At 45.9% G+C, this 19,869-nt stretch overlaps 1 protein-coding gene across 5 annotated transcripts in view; it reads left to right on the top strand.

Annotated features, from left to right (window-relative positions):
• LOC115201133 (serine-rich coiled-coil domain-containing protein 2) overlaps positions 1 to 19,869 on the top strand; it is a 92,462-nt gene that overhangs the window by 22,550 nt on the left and 50,043 nt on the right. For all 5 annotated transcript variants that reach the window (XM_029764458.1, XM_029764457.1, XM_029764459.1 and 2 more), the window contains exons 2-3: positions 10,381 to 11,895; positions 12,157 to 12,362. In XM_029764458.1, the coding sequence (XP_029620318.1) occupies positions 10,422 to 11,895; positions 12,157 to 12,362 (1,680 nt within the window). In that variant the 5' untranslated portion in view covers positions 10,381 to 10,421. The remainder of the gene's footprint in view (positions 1 to 10,380; positions 11,896 to 12,156; positions 12,363 to 19,869) is intronic.

Here is a 19,869-nt window from a genome sequence, read left to right as displayed (position 1 = left end):
TGCAACCTGGAGGTCACTGCAACCTGGAGGTCACTGCAACCTGGAGGTCACTGCAACCTGGAGGTCACTGCAACCTGGAGGTCACTGCACCTTCCTTGATTTGAGGGGTAAAAAAGTTTTTTTCTACCGATCTCAAACGACACATATATCCACAAATGCTTTAAGCTAGAAACGAGCTGTAAAATTCCTGAGGAAGACGCGACTGATGCACACGGGAATATATTTGGTTTGGCTCTGACATTCAGAAGCTTCTAAATTTGAGGAGTCATAGAAATTGGACTTTGCTCGGGAAGTGATCTTACACAATGTGACTGTCGCTCTCAATTTATCTATTCACTTTCTGTAAAAGAGTATGTATAATTAAATTGAGTTGATCTACGTTTGAATAAAACATTTGGTAGCAGAATAACATTTGGGAAAATCAGGTCAAGAATTGATTTCATCATAATAATAATAATAATAATAATAATAATAATAATAATAATAATAATAATAATAATAATAATAATAATAATAATAATAATAATAATAATAATTTGTTAATATATTAGCCTACCTAAAAGTTCTTCCTGAAATTAAACAAAGTCAAGCTGGTGGTGTATTTTAATATAGGCCATCTCAATAAACCACATTTTTCAAATGTGAAAAAGGGGCCCCTGGGGGGAAAAAGGTTGGGAACCCCTGAGGTGGAGAGTGTTGGTTTCAGCCATGTGCCCTGTGTAGAGTGTGGAGGCTTAAGCTCATTGGCACCCTGTGCAAACCCATTCATCTGCAAGCAATCCCTGTCTTTGGCCAACCTTGCAACACAGCAAATTTCCCCTGCAGTTGGCAGCATAGCTTAGTTTACTCACACACACACACACACACACACACACACACTTCCTCTGTCTCTGTCATTCACCCCTGCCCACTGCCATTACTCTTGATGAGAAGGGGCTGATGGCTTTGAGCCAGTGCTAGCCTACATTGATTGCTGAGTGGTCCCCTAATGGATTTCCCCAGTTGGTGAGCACATCTCCTCTGCCGTGTTATTTATATATATAGATAGTCGTAGTGCCTCAGCAGCACTAGTAGCTAATCAAATGTGCTATATAGTTACCACTTGTGCATATTAGTAAGGACCTCACAAATGCAACTGAATATTGATTGTGTAGGAAGCAGTGATAGGGAGATGTTTTGATATCAGTGGTACAAGTTCTCGTTACTGAATCCCTATCGCCTCTCTTTGTAAACAGAGCTCATTGCAGAGTCATTGGTACAGAAACCAAGGTAAACGATGCACAGAGACAGTTTGAGTTTCTCACTGCTGTGGTATTTTGCAATAAGACAGGGTGGCTGCACATAGGCCTATGGATGTTTTGGAGAACCACCTGAGGGGCCCGATGGCCTGATCTTCATTCTCTACTGAATCGATACTTTGTGCTCGGAACCCCTTGGGAATGATTTACCGTCATCATACGGTACCTTTTTAAATAAAGGCCCCTGTTTGGTGGTACCCCTGTGAACACATGCCAGCCCCTACCCGCCTGCCTATCATCCTCCATGCCCATTGGGCATCATCCACATGGTGGTAGTTGTCATTGATAGTAGGCAAACGCTTACCTGCCGGTCTCCCGTAGACATAGAGAATATGGTGCTATTTGGGATGCGTATACTATGTAGTGCACTACTTTTGACCAGAGCCGATAGGGAAGAGGGTGCCATTTGGAACGTCACCGTAGACTTTACTCGTCTTCACTGTATGTCTCCCCACAGCTTCAGGCTGTGCTCAACTTGTCCCCAGAGTAGCAAATCCTGTTCAACCACATCCATCACTGAACTTTCATGCATGTTAGTACATTGAATCTGTTTTTTTAATGTTTTTTATATATATACTGTAACTTTGACATTGCATGCGAGGGTGACAGAAGGATTTAGCCTAAAGGTTAAGATACACTCGAACTAGGCTCCCATTGGCTGAGTAGCATTGGGATAATTAGGGGTGTGGTATCTGGTATGTATTTGGAGATGTGGTTGTGCTCCGACAAGCCCTGACTCTGTTCCTGCCCATCCCAAGTCTGCTCACAGCCTAGTCTTTTGAACAGCAGGGCACTTTAATGGGCACGTTTAGATGGCACAGGAACGACTGCTTTCCCAGAACAGATGTTATAAATCATTTAGAGCTTACTATGTTTCTCGTTAGGCTGAATAGAATATTCAGCGAAAGTAGCCGACTGTGTTATTTTTATTGCATTTGATAGTCTTGTAACTGTCCAGTGAAACTCAATTTAAAAAGTTAATATTTTGTTAATTCATACCCAAATAATGTTGTTGACTCATCCCTATACTTCTATTTGTTGCCAAAGCATAAATTATTGATAAAACACTTTAACCCCCCCCCCCCCCCCCCCCAAACTTGTATCTCAAACAGACCATTTAAAAAATGCTTGCTTTTTCCAGCGGTCTAGTCGCATGAATATTTGTAATGACCCTTTTTATAATGGTGCTTTAGGGGATGGCTGCCGTTTTTACGGGCTCCTAACCAATTGTGCTATTTTGTGTGTGTTCCTGTTTGTTGCTTCTTTTGTAGATAATATTTCTGCTGCCGTCTCTTATGACCGAAAGGAGCTTCTGGATATCAGAACAGCGATTTACTGACCTCAAACTGGACTAAGATTTTTTTCTTTAATGAGTCGGACGCGAAGGGTTTACTGCTTTTCCCGGACCAGGCCCAAATTCCCGTCATTCACATGAAGAGGAGACTCCAATACAGGGGGTGCAGATCCGGGTTCCTTTGTTGGTGAGTGGGTAAACCCCTCTACCATCCGTCCTATTGGCCAACGTGCAATCATTGGAGAATAAACTGGATGAGCTCCGTTCGAGACTATCCTACCAATGAGAAATTAACTAATGTCTTATGTTTCATGAGTCGTGGCTGAAAGATGACATGGATAATCTACAGCCAATCTACAGTTTTCTGTGCATCGGCAAGACAGAACAGCTACGTCTGGTAAGACGAAGGGTGGCGGTCTGTGTCGATTTGTTAATAACAGCTGGTCCGCGATCTCTAATATTAAGGACGTCTCAAGGTTTTGCTCGCCTGAGGTAGAGTACATCACGATAAGCTGTAGACCAAACTATTTGAAATTTCATCTATTTTTCATAGCGGTCTATTTACTACCACAAACCGATGCTGGCTCTAAGACCGCACTCAGAGCTGTATAAGGCCATCTAGAAAATGCTCATTCAGAAGTGGCACTCCTAGTGGCTGGGGACTTTAATGCAGGAAAACTTAAATCCTTTTCACCTAATTTCTACCAGCATGTCACATGTGCAACCAGAAGAGGAGAAGAACCTAGGCCACCTTTACGCCACACACAGAGACTCATATAAAGCTTTCCCTCACCCTCCATTTGGCGAATCTGACCATAATTCTATCTTCCTGATTCCTACTTTGAAGCAAAAACTAAAGCAGGAAGTACCAGTGACTCACTCAATACGGAAGTGGTCAGATGATGGAGATGCTGAGCTACAGGACTGTTCTTCTACCACAGACTGGAATATATTTCGGGATTCATCCGATTACATTGAGGAGTACCACATCATTCACCAGCATCACCAATAAGTGCATCGATGATGTCGTCCCCACAGTGATGGTACATAAACACGTGTAAATATTTGTATGAACATAAGATTCAACAACTGAGACATAAACTGAACAAGTTCCACAGACATGTGACTAACAATGGAATAATGTGTCCCTGAACAAAGAGAGGGGGGGGGTCAAAATAAAAAAAGTCAGTATCTGAATTAAGTACTGCAGTGCATCTCATATACTGCACCAGATTTGTCAGTTCTTGCTGTGAGATGTTACCCCACTTTTCCACCAAGGCACCTGCAAGTTTCCAGACATTTCTGGGGGGATGGCCCTAGCCCTCACCCTCCGATCCAACAGGTCCCAGACGTGCTCAATGGGAGTGAGATCCGGGCTCTTGGCTGGCCATGGCAGAACACTGACATTCCTGTCTTGCAGGAAATCATGCACAGAACGAGCAGTATGGCTGGTGGCATTGTCATGCTGGAGGACCATGTCAGGGTGAGCCTGCAGGAAGGGTACCACATGAGGGAGGAGGATGTCTTCCCTGTAACGCACAGCGTTGAGATTGCCTGCAATGACGACAAGCTAAGTCCGATGATGCTGTGACACACCGCCCCAGACCATGACGGACGCTCCACCTCCAAATCGATTCCGCTCCAGAGTACAGGCCTTGGTGTAACGCTCATTCCTTTGACTATAAACGCAAATCCAACCATCACCCCGGTGAGACAAATCTGCGACTCATCAGTGAAGAGCACTTTTTGCCAGTCCTGTCTGGTCCAGCGACGGTGGGTTTGTGCCAATAGGCGATGTTGTTGCCAGAGATGTCTGGTGAGGACCTGCCTTACAACAGGCCTACAAGCCCTCAGTCCAGCCTCTCTCAGCCTATTGCGGACAGTCTGAGTACTGATGGAGGGATTGTGCGTTCCTGGCTTAACTCGGGCAGTTGTTGCCATCCTGTACCTGTCCCGCAGGTGTGATGTTCGGATGTACCAATCCTGTGCAGGTGTTACACGTGGTCTGCCACTGCGAAGACGATCAGATGTCCGTCCTGTCTCCCTGTAGTGCTGTCTTAGGCGTCTCATAGTACAGATATTGCAATTTATTTCCCTGGCCACATCTGCAGTCCTCATGCCTCCTTGCAGCATGCCTAAGGCATGTTCACGCAGATGAGCAGGGACCCTGGGCATCTTTCTTTTGGTTTTTTTCAGAGTCAGTAGAAAGGCCTCTTTAGTGTCCTAAGTTTTCATAACTGTGACCTTAATTGCCCACCGTCTGTAATCTGTTAGTGTTTTAACGACCGTTCCACAGGTGCATGTTCATTAATTGTTTATGGTTCATTGAACAAGCATGGGAAACGGTGTTTAAACACTTTACAATGAAGATCTGTGAAGTTATTTTGATTTTTTTACGAATTATCTTTGAAAGACAGGGTCCTGAAAAAGGGATGTTTCTTTTACTGATTTTATATATCCCAACCAGAAGCCATGGATTACAGGCAACATCAGGACTGAGCTAAAGGCTAGAGCTGACGCTTTCAAGGAGCGGGACACTAATCCGGACGCTTATAAGAAATCCCGCTATGCTCTCTGACAAACCATCAAACCGGCAACGCAACAATACAGGACTAAGATCGAATCCTACTACACCGGCTCCGATGCTTGTCGAATGTGGCAGGGCTTGCAAACTATTACGTATTACAAAGGTAAGCCCAGCTGCGAGCTGCCCAGTGACACGAGCCTACCAGATGAGCTAAATGACTTCTATGCGGGTTTCGTGGCAAGCAACACTGAAGCATGCATGAGAGCACCAGCTGTTCTGGAAGACTGTGTGATCATGCTCTCCGCAGCCGATGTGAGTAAGACATTCACAAGGCAGCAGGACCAGACGGATTACCAGGACGTGTACTCTGAGCATGCGCTGACCAACTGGCAGGTGTCTACACTGACACTTTCAACCTCTCCCTGATCCAGTCTGTAATGCCTACGTGTTTCAAGCAGACCACCATAGTCCCTGTGCCCAAGAACACTAAGGTAACCTGCATAAATGTCTACCGACCCGTAGCACTCATATCTGGTAGACATGACGTGCTTTGAAAGGCTGTTTGTGGCTCACATCAACACCATCTCATAAACCTTAGACCCACTCCAATTTGCGTACCTCCCCAAAAGAGCCGCAGATCACGCAATCTCTATTGTGCTCAACACTGCCTTTTCCCACCCGTCCAAAAGGAACACTTACGTGAGAATGCTGTTCATTGACTATAGCTCAGTATTCCACACCATAGTGCCCATGAAGCTCATCACTAAGCTAAGGACCCTGGGACTAAACCCCTCCCTCTGCAACTGGATCCTGGACTTCCTAAAGGGCCGCCCCCAGGTGGTAAGGGTAGGCAACAACACATCTGCCATGCTGATCCTCAACACAGGGGCCCCTTGTGCATGCTTAGTCCCCTTCCGTATTCCCTGTTCACCCATGACTGCATGGCCAAGCACGACTCCAACACCATCATTAAGTTTGTCGACGACACGACGTTATTAGGCCTGATCACCGACAATGAGACAGCCTATAGGGAGGAGGTCAGAGACTTGGCAGTGTGGTGCCAGGACAAAAACCTTCAACGTGAGCAAGACAAAGGAGCTGATGATGGACTACAGGAGAAGGCGGGCCGAACAGGCCCCCATTAACATCAATGGGACTGCAGTGGAGCGGTTCAAGAGCTTCAAATTCCTTGGTGTCCACATCACCAACAAATGATCATGGTCCAAACACACCAAGACTGTCGTGAAGAGGGCACGACAACGCCTATTCCTGAGGAGATAAAAGATTTGGCATGGTCCTCAGATCCTCAAAAGGTTCTACAGCTGCGCCATCGAGAGTATCCTGACTGGTTGCGTCACTGCCTGGTATGGCACCTGCTCGGCATCCAACTGTAAGGCTCTACAGAGGGTAGTGCGTAGGGCTGTGACGGTCATTAAATTGTCAGCTTGTTATTGTCATGCAAAAGACTGTCGTACTCACTGTAACTGACCGTCAATTAACATTAACATGTTTAGCATCTCCATGCTCCACTCTACAAGCAGCATACAAGCCTCTGAAGCGCGCCTTTGGAACATTTAAGTTGAGTAAATAAATTGAATGTACACGCACAATGAGTGCATTATTTATTTTAGGCAGGTTTAAAGAAACATATGAAAAAAATGCATTTCGGATTAGGCCAAGTCATATTTTGTTTTATCTGGCTATGTGCCATGCCTTAGGCTCTAAGTTTTGTTCATTTAGTAGACAAGATATGCTTATAAATACATTCTTATATTATGATTTTATAGTAAGAAGAATATAATTGAAATTAGCTTAAATAAAATGGATTGAATATTTTTCCCATTCCAGAGCGAGAGTGCGCACATAATAAAGTGGCAATATTGAGCGTAGAAGTGATAATTTGAAACAGGTTCTATATGCTAGATTTTGAGTTATTTGACAACTTTAGTTGTGAATGATACAAACCGTAGAATGCCTTAGAAATCAAAAGATATATGGGCTGCATGATGTGACTATAGGCTATTGCAGTGGCAATTTTAGCATGTAAATCTTGGTGGGGCAAAAAATAAAATAATGTATGCATGCCAGCAAAGCCACTAAACAATACATGAATTGCTCTATAACGGTGACACACTGTGCCCAGAAACTGTTAGGGCCAACATAAATCTGTCCCAACACCAGAGTCCCAACACCTTACCACTGCTACAGTTCATTCAGCCTCATTTACTGCCTTTAAAAAAGTATAAAAAACATATGACTTGCTTCAACAAATGTGGTTTCTACTGACAATTTGAGATGTACAAACTATGGCATAAGGGAACGACGAGCAGATAAGAGGCAATCGTTGAAATGTACATCGACAGAATTCAGAACATGGGCCATTCTTAGTGTTCTTCCTGTACACCAAGTCAGAACACTAGGTGAAAGAGGGGAAAAGGGACCAAATTATTAGCGTGAGGCACATGGGCTACTACACAACATACACTTAGTATTACTTTCTTAGCTACAATATACATATCTCCCTGGCATATTACATAATTTATGCAGCAGCATACAAGACATTTTTGGACTCACTTTGTTGTGCTCACTTCCTTCCAAACCACTCATTGTTGAATTTGCGATTTCCAACTGGTTGTTTAATGTTTATGGCCGATGAGCACGATACGTTTTATCTGTAATTTCTGTTTTTTTTTATCTTCGTATGAGTATTTTTGAAAAGGATTTGCCAGTAGATTGTGGACTTGATTCATGATGACTGCTAGCTAAGATTTTTTTGAAAGTATGATGTTGACATGATCAGTCCAATCAAAGCTGCTGTACACACAATGTCATTTTATCTGTGGCCAATGACCTTGAGCCTTCTTTGATGGGCACTTCTATTGTAATTCTATGTCAATTCCCGAAGGGCTCGAATTCTTGGTCTCCCCTTAGACTTCGCGGTGATGTAGTTTCCCTATGAGTGATAGAACACTCTGTATTTTTTCTTCTGGCTTGCCCCACTACAGAAAGCACTGAGCTGGGCTAAAACACCTGCATTCTAGAGCTGCCTTACTTTAGGAAACAAAAGAGACCATGTTTGTATGTGGCTTTAACTTAATGATATATATATAAATATAATATTTTTGACATTGTTTGCAAACTGATATGTGAAACGTATTAATACCAAAATAAACAGGCAATTCCCCACCCCCCCAAAAAAATTCCCCACCCCCCCAAAAAAATGACTGGGCTATTGATGATTGGAAAAGAAAGATTGGGCTCTGTTCCTTGCCTCAGGCTGCACACGCTGTTCTCTCATCAAGTGATCATATTTTCACCCATTGACTGTTCTCAATTGAATGTAATCTTTACTAATATGTATAATTTAGTTTAGATTTAGAATGGCCCATTTATCAAGTAGGACCAAGCCCAAATCCCCATCAAGACATAAAAGACATGTCATCTGTTAACACTGGAATAGCGAATGGAGGCCACTTTCCTGCGGGTACGTTTTTCTCTCATGTTGGGTAGGCTTCGCCGATTTTATTTTGTTGTGCCACAGGTGATATTCCGCCCTAACTGTGTATGCCATGGGCTCTCCAACCCTGTTCCTTTAGCTACCCAGTGCTTCACTTGGGAAACCAAGTGAAATCTGTTCGGGAACATCGATAGTAACATGTTTTCACAACGCTACATATTTCATCAACTGTTGACAGCCCCTCTCTCTGCGAGCTGGAGAAAGGAATGAAGGGGAGAGGGGCGGAGATGGAAACACGGTGAGAGTTGCTGTAGCTAAAAGTAATGTCAGTCTATTAATTATGGGAAAAAAGCCCTATTACTAGGCTATTCAAAATCTAAAACAAATTCGCCAATTGTATGTGAAATCTGATTTTGTTTAATTTGGGCTAGACAAATTATGTACCAAAGATCTTAAATTAGTATTTAATTTTTTTTCTTCTTCCATGTGTGATATACTGTTGGCTATGTTACAACGGCACAATCATTATTTTAATATATATATATTTTTTTTTCGGGCTCATGTATAGGCTTATGCATAAACTCTAATATGCGTATGGGTGTTTTGAATGAATCATCCACTTAGAAATCGCTGTCCATTTCGTTGTTAGCCCACAACGACCATGCTTTCCACTCCGTTTCAACCTATTGTTGAGCTTCTTTCTTCAAATTAATCAATCACCGTGTGTTGAGTTTTAAAAGCACATACTGTTTTGATAAGCGTTTGTGATTTTCCATTGTATTTGCATTGATGCATTGTTGTCAGTGGCTAGAGGGACAATAGAGCCCTGAGTACCAGAGTGTGTTAAAGGAGATTACCATGACTCAACAGTCATGTAGAATCTTACTACGTTCATGACTGCCAGGTTGGCGGTAATATGGTCTCCTAAACAGCCCCAGTAGTGCGTACGGACCAGTACATCACTGGGGCAAAGCTTCCTGCCACCCAGGACTTCTATACCAGGCGGTGTCAGAAAGGCCCTAAAACTTGTCAAGAGTTCAGCCATCCAAGTCATAGACTGTTTTCTCTGCTACTGGGCTGCAAGTCTAGGTCCAAAAGGCTCCTTAACAGCTTCTACCCCCAAGCCATAAAACTGCTGAACAATTAATCAAATGGCTACCTGGACTATTTGCATTGACCCCCTTTTTTACGATGTTGCTACGCGCTGTTTATTATCTATGCATAGTCATTTTACTTCTACCTACATGTACATTTGACCTCGACTAACCCGTACCCCCGCACATTGACTTGGTACTAGAACCCCCTGTATATAGCCTTGTTATTATTTTGTTACTTTTTGAACTTTTACTTTATTTAGCATTTTCTTACTCTGCATTGTTGGTTAAGGACTTGTAAGTAAGCATTTCACTGTAAGGTCTACACCAGTTGTATTCGGCGCATGTGACAAATAACATTTGATTTATAAGCCAACACCATTCTGTTGGGTACACCCACACCTTTCCAACACAAAGCATGTTTTTGACATACAATTTGGAAGGAAAACTATTTCACTCATATTGTAATTAATTATAGGTCATATTTCATAGAAATCTGGAAACACTGGACAGTTACTTTCACGTCTACCTCTGTAAATGTCAATTTGTGTTTAACACCCCTAAACATGTTATTTCTTATCTTAGCACGACATGTTCTCACCGCTTTCTCTCGTCCCCTTTCTCATTCTTTTTCCTCTTGTTCTCGCTTTTCCTCTCTTCTCACTCCCATTTCTCTCTCTGTCCTTCTCTTGTCCTCCATTTCTCTGCAGTTCAAGCCAGCCCAGCACACCCATGGTCCAGCAGGCAGCTGATGGAAGATCCGGTTCCCAACGTGCCCACCATGGTCTCCAGGCTGCCCAAGTTTGGCTCACGCCCCGTGGTTGTGGCTTGCACGGCCCCACTGACCAATGGGACCCACCACCAACCCATCTCCAGCACCACTGGCAAAGGGTTACCCACTGCCACCACCAGGCAGAACGGGACAATGCGGATGCCGCCCTCCTTCTCTCTGAAGGGGAAAGGAGGAGAAGCTGTGGAGATGGGGGTGGGAGAGGAGGGCGGAACTGGAGCTGGGCATCACCGACAACTGCAGCGCTCGCCAGCGGCGGTACGGGAGATTAAAAAGCCGTCCACCATGCCTGCCACGGCTAAGATACGGGGGTGTGCTTCTGTGGTATCCTCCACCAGCCCTAGAACTATACCCTCCAAAACTGGGCCTCACAGGGCCATCCCCAAACAGGCTTTGTCTGGACAGAGTCTCTGCAATGGCAAAGCGGGCCTCAACGGCCAGGCGGGTGGTGATGGACGGTTTGGGTCTGGGAATGGTTCCCTCAGGCAGGGCCAGAGCTGTGGTTCCCCCCACAGCAACCTGACCAGCAGCCTGTCCCACTCCCAGTCCAGCGACAGCCTGGAGACCGCCTCGGAGGAGAACATGGTGCGCTCCCGGAGCCTCACCCACGTCAAGAGGATCCCCTCCCCTACCCAGCCACCCATCATCCGCTCCTACTCCTTCAACAGGGCCTCGGAGCTGGCCAAGGAGCTACCCAGGCCTCTAGCCAAGTCCCGACTGGTCAAGACTTCTCCCCTGGCCAGACCGACACCTGTGCTGAGTAGTAGTGCGGGGAGAGGGAACGGCCTACACCTCAGTAAGGGTGGACATGGACTAGCACCAGGCAGGGCTGTGGTGGGAACTGCTAGCTGCATCTTGCCCCCCACCACACTGAGGAATTCCTTACTACCCAGTTCAGCCTCCTGCAACACCAGGCCCTCGGCCCTCAGCTACAGGCTCACACGGCCCTCCCTCATCAAGCAGCCTCGCCCCATCTTGGCCACCTCCACCGAGAAGGTCCAGGGCAACACAGAGGAAAGCGAGGGGAGGAAGAACTCGGTGGAGACGCCCCCTGTCACCCCAGACCCATCCAGCAACGCTGACAGCCCAGGGAGCACCCCAGAGTGCCTAACGGAAGGCCTGCAAGAGGAGCCTGCTGCCCCCAGCGGGGTGCGTCCCCTGGGGGAAGGCCTGGAGGACATGTCCCTCTCCTCCACCTCCTCCCTGGAGCGCAATGATACCAGCGAGGAGTACATGGACGACTTTGACAACCTGGGGAACGGAGGAGACGGCATTCTGCTGCTCCCTGCTCGTGATGGAGGGCTCGACCAATCGCACTCTGTCTTGGCAGATGATGACAACGCAGACGTCATCCACCGTCACGGTGGCACCTCGATGGCGGGCCTAAACAGCTTCCTGTCTGACAGTGTAGACTGGGCCGGAATGGGACTCACTGGTAAGATTTCATATGAATCCAAATAATTGACTTTAAAGTCTAAGGGACGGTTTCCCAGACACAGATTAGTCCTGGACTAGAAAACGCTGTCAATGGAGAACATCCATCGACGATGCGTTTTAATCCAGGACTAGGCTTTATCTGTGTCTGGGAAATGGGCCCGAAATGACATACAATACTAACCAAAGCAAATGAACCAGATCTCCCTCAGTGATTAGGTAGCAGGTGAGTAAAACCTCTTCTTTCTCCTCTCTGTTATAGGGGGTAGAGGGGGTTTAGGGGCGTTGTCTCGGCGTGCTAGTCAGGCCCTGTCCGGGGGTGCAGACTACCCCCTCGGCTCTTCCCTCGACCTGTCTCCCTCAGACTCAGGCTCGGGGGGGACCTACATGTGGGACGAGGAGGGTCTGGAGCCCTTGGGGACCACCACACAGCCCTGTGGGAGCTACAACTCAGACCTCAACAGCATGGTAAGTCTGGATAGAATACAATGTATTCAACATTTCTAGTGAGTTGACCACAAAGAATGTAATTCTATGGAATTGACAGCTCTCAAAAGAATGGATTAAGATTTAATTCATCATTGGAATGGTAGGCGTCGCTCTTCAGTAGTACTTTGGTTAGTAACGTGTAGGGGGGGTGGGGTTGGGTTAAAAGTGGAAGTCAAATTTCGGTTGGACCTTGTGTGCAATTGACCAATAAAGTGATTTTCATCTCCACTGCACGTGTGTTGGAAAACTAGTAGGATATGTTTTACTGATTGCCTAATCCCCACTGGCTGTCATGTGTTTAACCTTTGCCCAAGTAACTTTTACTTTAATTTACACACCTTTTTTAATAGTCAGTGTTTCACTTTCCCCGTTGATGGCAAGTACTTCCATTCTGTGCAATTTCCTAGGTGATTTGTATTCTAGAGGGGCAAGGGTCGTCCTGCTGGCTTTGACCTAAATGAGCTCACTGCCGGGCACTGTTTCTGTGTGGGTACTCTGCCCACGGTATCACTGTCCCCAATCTGACGTCAATACTCAGGACATTGAGCTACAAGACAGGTCTTCAAAGGTGCTGCTATATCTCTGACCAGTGTACTGTATGCAGTCAGGGCTTTTGCCTTGCACTGTACCACTCTGCTCCTGTACAACACAGCTACGTAGTTGTCTGTGTTCCTCTAATCTGATTTGAATGCTTTTAAAATACACCCTTCCTTCCTCGCTAGTCACTGATCTGAAAGTGATCGCATGGTCTCCAGCCTATTGCTTTCACCAATCTCAGCGTGTCAGATCAGTCATTACTGAAGGAAGGAGTCAGGGCCTTGTTCTGCCTCCCGAATGTAAGAACCCAATTTCCTGGATTCCATCCAAGGAATCAGTTCGATGATCTTTCCTTCAGGGAACTCATTGGCTGTTGCCCCATGTGATTTCCCTGCTGTTTCACAGCAGCCTATCACTTGGCCAGAGAGAAGGACGCAGCCTCAGGACCGGAGGGAAGCGGAAGGATGACCGTGTAGTTATTACTGTATGACGTGGCCTACAGGAGCAGCTTATTACCCTTCTCCTCTCATCAATGACAGAGGCACTCCTCTCATCAATGACAGAGGCACTCCTTTTTATATGGAGAAAATATGGGGACAAAAACTACATTTAATGATGTCATTCTGTATTCCTGGAGGCTCATAATAAGTCAGTGACTCAGACAGTGGGTGTTCCATCTCTGAAACCACCCAAGTATAGGACACAAAGCACTTCTCTGAAAAGTGCTGAATCATCTCTCCCTGGTTACGGCAGAGTTTAGGAAGACAAGCTCCAATACACATTGCAGCTCTCATTTTCAGGCATTTGTTTTAGCTTGGTCACGCAAAAGACCTGGATTTGCTCCTTTTGCTTTTGTTTCTTTGTTGGAAATGAACTCCTTACGGGTCAGAACCTCTAAAAGCTGTTTTGGGATCTTAGTTCACAGCTTTTTCCCTATTTTCCTTTTTCTCTATACTGTGTTTTTTTCAGCACAGCTAATCCGTCTCTTACTGTGGGTTAGGCTGTATTTAGTCTGATAATGTGGGGATTTTCCAGGAAGCGCACCTTTGGACTGCACAGACATATTAATATGACGTTGTCCACAGTTGTAATCATTTGAGTCAAGGAGTTGTGTGACCCATATAATCTAAAAACATTAGCCTATAATCATCTCATGGATTGGGATCTCATAATCTTTTCATATCTGACCGCAGCTAATAATCAGAGCCATAAACACACTGGTGCAAATCGTTTGGTAGCTTACTTTTTAAAGTGGTACTTGAGCGACCTCTACAGGAGACTATGTACTGCAACGGTTGCACTCTGAACAGTAGGCTTTTACATTATGCTGTCTCTGTGCAGTGCAGAAGAATCAAGCTAGAGGGTAGCATTGATCAGCAAGTGTATCCACACACAGTAGGCTATTACTGTTAGTAAATGTGTCGGGAAGATGAGCGACGTTATTAGTTTATTTATTGGAAATGCTGTACTGAACTCGACACCGGAGGCAGTGGTTGAAAGCTCTGAAACTTAATTCAGAGAATTAAACAGAAATAAATCCAATATAGGAGATTCCTTCAATATTCAGGAACATCAAGTGGAGTTAATTTCCCTGCGGTCTGAACTTGAACGGTCAAGGATAGTTTTCCACCAAAGGTGTCACCACCCTAAAAGGCGCTGCATAGTCAATCCGATGTCTGCGGTGGCCGTAGAGTATTTACTGCGATACGCCCTCTGCAGAAGTCAAGGCATTTATACTTCTTGCAATTCGCAGAGCTGTTGTCAAGGAAGTGAGTTTGTGCTTATACTGGACCTCCCACCCCCACCTACCATCAACCAATCGTGTCAATGTGGAAATATACAGTGCCCTCTGCGTTGTTACAAAATTTGGGCGGCGCGTGGTCATGCGGTACGGAGCACAATTTTGGCCCCTGCCTGCCTCCAACCACATTTACAGAAACAGACTTCGAAGACAGCAGTGAGCTCATTATAGAGAAATGGAGGGAATGAAGAAGAGAGCGATGGGGAGAGGCAGCGAACAAGTGTGTTAGAGAGACGCAGGGGAGACTGGGAAAGAGGGAGTGAACACAAGTGAGCGAGGGAGGAGGGCGATGGGGTGAGAGTGAATAAGAGAGTGAGTGGTGCGAGAAAGGAGAGACTGTGTGTGAGAGATGGAGAAGAGAGCGAGGGACTGTAGAGATGTGGGATGCTAGCTAACAGACAGGCAGGCAGATAGGCAGCCCTTCCCCCTGGTGAGTGTTGGAGCCGCAGGACTCCTGCTGTCGGGGAGAGGTGCTAATGCACTAACACAGAACCACGCCAACGCTGCCCAGCTCTAAAACTGTCGTGTCTGCAGCTCCCCGTCACGCTGAGGGAATTGCCTTCCTGAAGGAAATTAAATGTATTATGAATATCTGCGGGGGTATGATTAAAGTCAAATAACTTTAATTTGGTCTGTGATTGTGACATGATCAGGCCCCGCTCCCTCAACGGTTTCTTCAGATTAGCTTTGAAAAATGAAGGCTTCCTGTGCTACTCTCTTTTTTAAAGAGGACTGAGAAAGCAGTGCTGCTTCACTAGGGACAGAGAGGAGTGCTGCTTCACGAGGGACTGAGAGAGAGGAGTGTGTGGGACTGCGTGTTAGTTAGAGCACCGGCCCGGAGGCGTGACTAATTCAGCCGGAGCTATTTGATTGCCTCCCTCGCTCCAGCAGACAGTGCAGGAAGCCTGCTGTCATAATACAGTGACTGCCCTTTTTAAATAACTTTGAACCATGCTGCCTTATGTGAGAGCAAGGCTGAAGTATTTGATGAGATTTTTCATTATTACATCGGTGTGTGGCAAAGGCTATCCATCCAACATCATTCACACGACCATCTGCTGGCCAATGGTGATTTTGACGCACACACACACAGTCTTGTATAACTAACCTTGTGGGGACACACAATTCAGTCCCCTTCAAAATCCTATTTTCCCTAACCTTAACCCTAGCTCCTAAACCTAATTCTAACACAACTTCTAACCTTATCCCTAAACCCCCCTAGATATAGTATTTTACCTTGTGGGGACAAAACTGTAACAAAAATGTCCCCAGTTGGTCAAAAAAAAAAGTTCACTATTCTTGTGGGGACTCAAAAGTATAGTCACACACACACACACACACACACACGGAGGACTGGATGCTCATTCACTTCAGGAGCCAGTGGAGTGTTAAGACCGGGAAGTGACAGTGTGCTGGGCTCCTGGAACTAATGTCCCCATGCTGGCGTCAGTCCCCTCTCCTGCTGTCCCTATTCGCGTGGGAACGTCCGTTATGCTCAGGCATCACCTCAACCCTCATTTTGAGCAGCTACGTCAGCCCTGCTAAGCCTGGCCATCCTGTCTGCCTGCGCTCGTCTCCTCACAGAAGGACAGGCCACATCTTGCTTTACTTGCCCGAAAGGTATCGGCTTAATGTTTCAGTGCACAAGGCTGTGATGCTCCATTTACGTGGGTGTGTTACAGTAGATTAATTGGGACATATAGCATACGTATTCACAGCTCAAATCAGGCAGCAACATGTCGGTATGCGTTGAAAGACAATTTTAGATGTTGACAATGACGTCGCATGATCACAACACTAGACACCCTAAATGCTTATCGGAGATGACAACTATTGATTTGGCTCTTTTGGTCTTGTTGCCAGAAGGTCTTCTTGCCATGTATGTCGCTAGCGGAAGATGCAGAGCGTGTTAGTACAAGGGTGCTGTAAATAAACCGGTGTGCAGACAGGCCACCGGGTGGCAGTGTTGGTCCAAGCTGGATGTGACGGCTGGTGAAGGTCTATAGACCTGAAGGCCCGGTTAGGCATGAAGGGCCGTCACCATCACCCTCATTCATGCTTCTTCTCACAGCTCAGACCCCCACCCTCTCTCTCTCGCGCGCTCTCTTTCTGTCTTTCACACACACACCACCTCGCTCCTCCATAATCATCCCCACTGCTAGAGCAGAGGATATGCAGGCGGAGCACATTATGGCCAGAAGAACGAGTGTGCCTGGGGAGAACCTTTGTTGTTCTCTGCATTGCTTCACACTATCTGGAGTTCCTTGGACTTTTTGTTGTTGTATCAATCTGAATAAATAAAGCCACGAAGTTGGATGGTATTGCCAATGCTCGCAAATGCTGCTGAGGAAAACTAACTGAAAATATGATCACAAATGTGTTTCCTCTGCAGTATACTCCTGTATTTCAACAGCAACTGTAGCCAGAGTCGTATTCATCTGCCCTTGAGGTTTTGTAAAAGACTACAGACCACGTCTAGTAAAGGATACCAAGCACAGTAGCAGCAGACAGTTGTTTTTGATCCATCCAAGGTCAGAAACCTGTTCTCAAGCCCCCAAATAGTTCCCTCTTCTTGCAGTGTGCTGATGCCCCAGATCCTCTCTTCCCCCAACTCTCGCTCGCCCCCCCCCAACTCTCGCTCGCCCCCCCCCAACTCTCGCTCGCCCCCCCCAACTCTCGCTCGCTCGCCCCCCCCCCCCCCAACTCTCGCTCGCCCGCCCCAACTCTCGCTCGCCCGCCCCAACTGTCTTTCTTTCTTTCTCGCTCCATTCCTTCCAGATCATTACAGATATTCTCTCGTCAAAGCTTCTCCGGTTTATTTGCAACCCACCGCCTCCTCCATGCGGGCTTTAAAAGCATACGCTGGTATCAGTGCTCTGACACAGGCAGGATTTACTCACTGTGCGAGTGTAGCGCCAATTTTTAATCACGCCCGCGATGGGCCTGACCTTCTTCCTCCACTTTACTGATGCTGCTTGACAATTTCATTACCCTTCAACGCTCTCCCTCCCTCCTAAGCTCCCCCTCCCACACTGACTGCCACATCGCACACTGATTCGCTAAGCGGCAGATCTCGTCTCCTTTAGTGCGGTCGGCCTATAGTAGGGTCTGGGTTAGGCTTGAATGGACTAGGACTGCCCATACAAAATTCTGCAAACTGTTTTTAATTTTTTTTTTTATAATATGGAATGTTTGGCGCAAACATTGAGGAAGGTTCTCTTAACTGGATTGGTCTCCTCCTCTTATTATCCACCCTGAGACGGCAGCCCAGAGCCAGGATGGACGGGTGAGGGAAAAAGTTCTGACTGGTGGTGAGTGGCTGTCCGTGTCGCAGATCTCCGTATATTAGCGACTGTGCCACAAACATGGCCCGGGTCAGCATCGTGTGTAGCCTCCAGAGACGTCATTGTAGTGAGAGAGAACCCCAAGGCCTCTGAAAAGGGCCCAGATGAGTCAATGATGTTGACAGCGCCAACGCCGCTCTGTAGGACTCTCCTTTTTTTTCTTCTGCATCCTCTTGCAGTTCAATTTGCCTCCACACTATAGCCCATCGGACTAAAACAGAACAACTCCGTCACCAAAAGAAAGGTTCGCTCAGCCTCGAGGTTACATTGCTCATTAAGTTGTCACTTTGTCTCATGCGTGGCGCACGACCAGGAGAGGTAATCTGAATGTTAATGTGACGACTCCACCAGACATCAATCCTCAAAGTGGACTCTCTTCTCTCGTCTTCTTCCTCTCCCTCTTGCGCTCTCTCTCGCATCACAAAAGAAGGCTTTGTGTAGTCTTGTGTTCTCTCTGTATTTCCTGCCTATTTAGAAACTGTCACGCCATTGTCAAGGTGACCGTCCAGAAATATTGATGAGGGAGAAGTGTGCTCTCTCTCTGTCCAGTAACCATATTTAAGGCTGTTTGTGTGTGTGTGTGTGTGTGTGTGTGTGTCCCCCAGAATAGTGTCACATTTTGAGGGTGGTTTCAATCCGACAGCTGTGTCCACAAATATTGATGAGAGAGAAGAAGCGTGTGCTTTCCCTCGAACAGTCCAGTACGTGTGCATTGGTAACCTAATGTAGAAGGCATAAAATAAATGCCTGAGTTTATTTCTTTCAGGTCCTGATGATTTGGGAGGTATACTGTATACCCGCTTATTTAGAAATGCCGACAGTATAATTTTCAATACCGTCCCCAAAAATCCATTATTTATTAGTTTTTATATACAGTACCAGTCAAAATGTATTTCCTTTAACTGTTCAAAGCGAGGAAGGAATGAAGCAACAATAGAGGTATGCTAATAACATTAGAGGAAATATTATGAAAGGTGTGTATATACAGTACCAGTCGAAAGTTTGGAGACCATTTCATTCAAGGGTTTTTCTTTGTTACTTTTTTCTACTTTGTGGAATGATAGTGAATACATCAAAACTATGAAATAACACATGGGATCATGTACAGTAGTAACCAAAAAAGTGTTAAACAAATAGCCACCCTTTGCCTTGATGACAGCTTTGTATACGCTTGGCATTCTCAACCAGCTTCATGAGGAGTTCCCACATATGCTGAGCACTTGTTGGCTGCTTTTCCTTCACTCTGCGGTCCAACTCATGCCAAACCATCTCAATTGGGTTGAGGTCGGGTGATTGTGGAGGCCAGGTCATCTGATGCTGCACTCCATCACTCTCCTTCTTGGTCAAATAGCCTTACACAGCCTGGTGGTGTGTTGGGTCATTGTCCTGTTGAAATTCAAATGATAGTCCCACTAAGCCAGATGGTATGGTGTATTGCATCAGAATGCTGTGGTAGCCATGCTGGTTAAGTGTGTCTTGAATTCTAAATAAATCAGTGACTGTGTCACCAGCAAAGCACCCCAACTCCATCACACCTCCTCCTCCATGCTTCACGGTGGGAACCACGCATGCGGAGATCATCCGTTCACCTACTCTGCATCTCACAAAGCCATAGCGGTTGGAATCTAACATCTCAAATTTGGACTCATCAGATCAAAGGACAGATTTCCACTGGTCGAATGTCCATTGCTCGTGTTTCTCTTCTTATTGGTGTTCTTTTAGTAGTGGTTTCTTTGCAGTAATTTGACCATGAAGGCCTGATTTCATGCAGTCTCTGAACTGTTGATGTGGTTGTTACTTGAAC

The sequence above is a fragment of the Salmo trutta genome, chromosome 10 (assembly GCF_901001165.1).
Source record: "Salmo trutta chromosome 10, fSalTru1.1, whole genome shotgun sequence".
NCBI classification, from domain to species: domain Eukaryota; kingdom Metazoa; phylum Chordata; class Actinopteri; order Salmoniformes; family Salmonidae; genus Salmo; species Salmo trutta.
The sequence above is the reverse complement of the archived record's forward strand: the minus strand, read 5'-3'. Positions and strand labels throughout refer to the sequence as shown.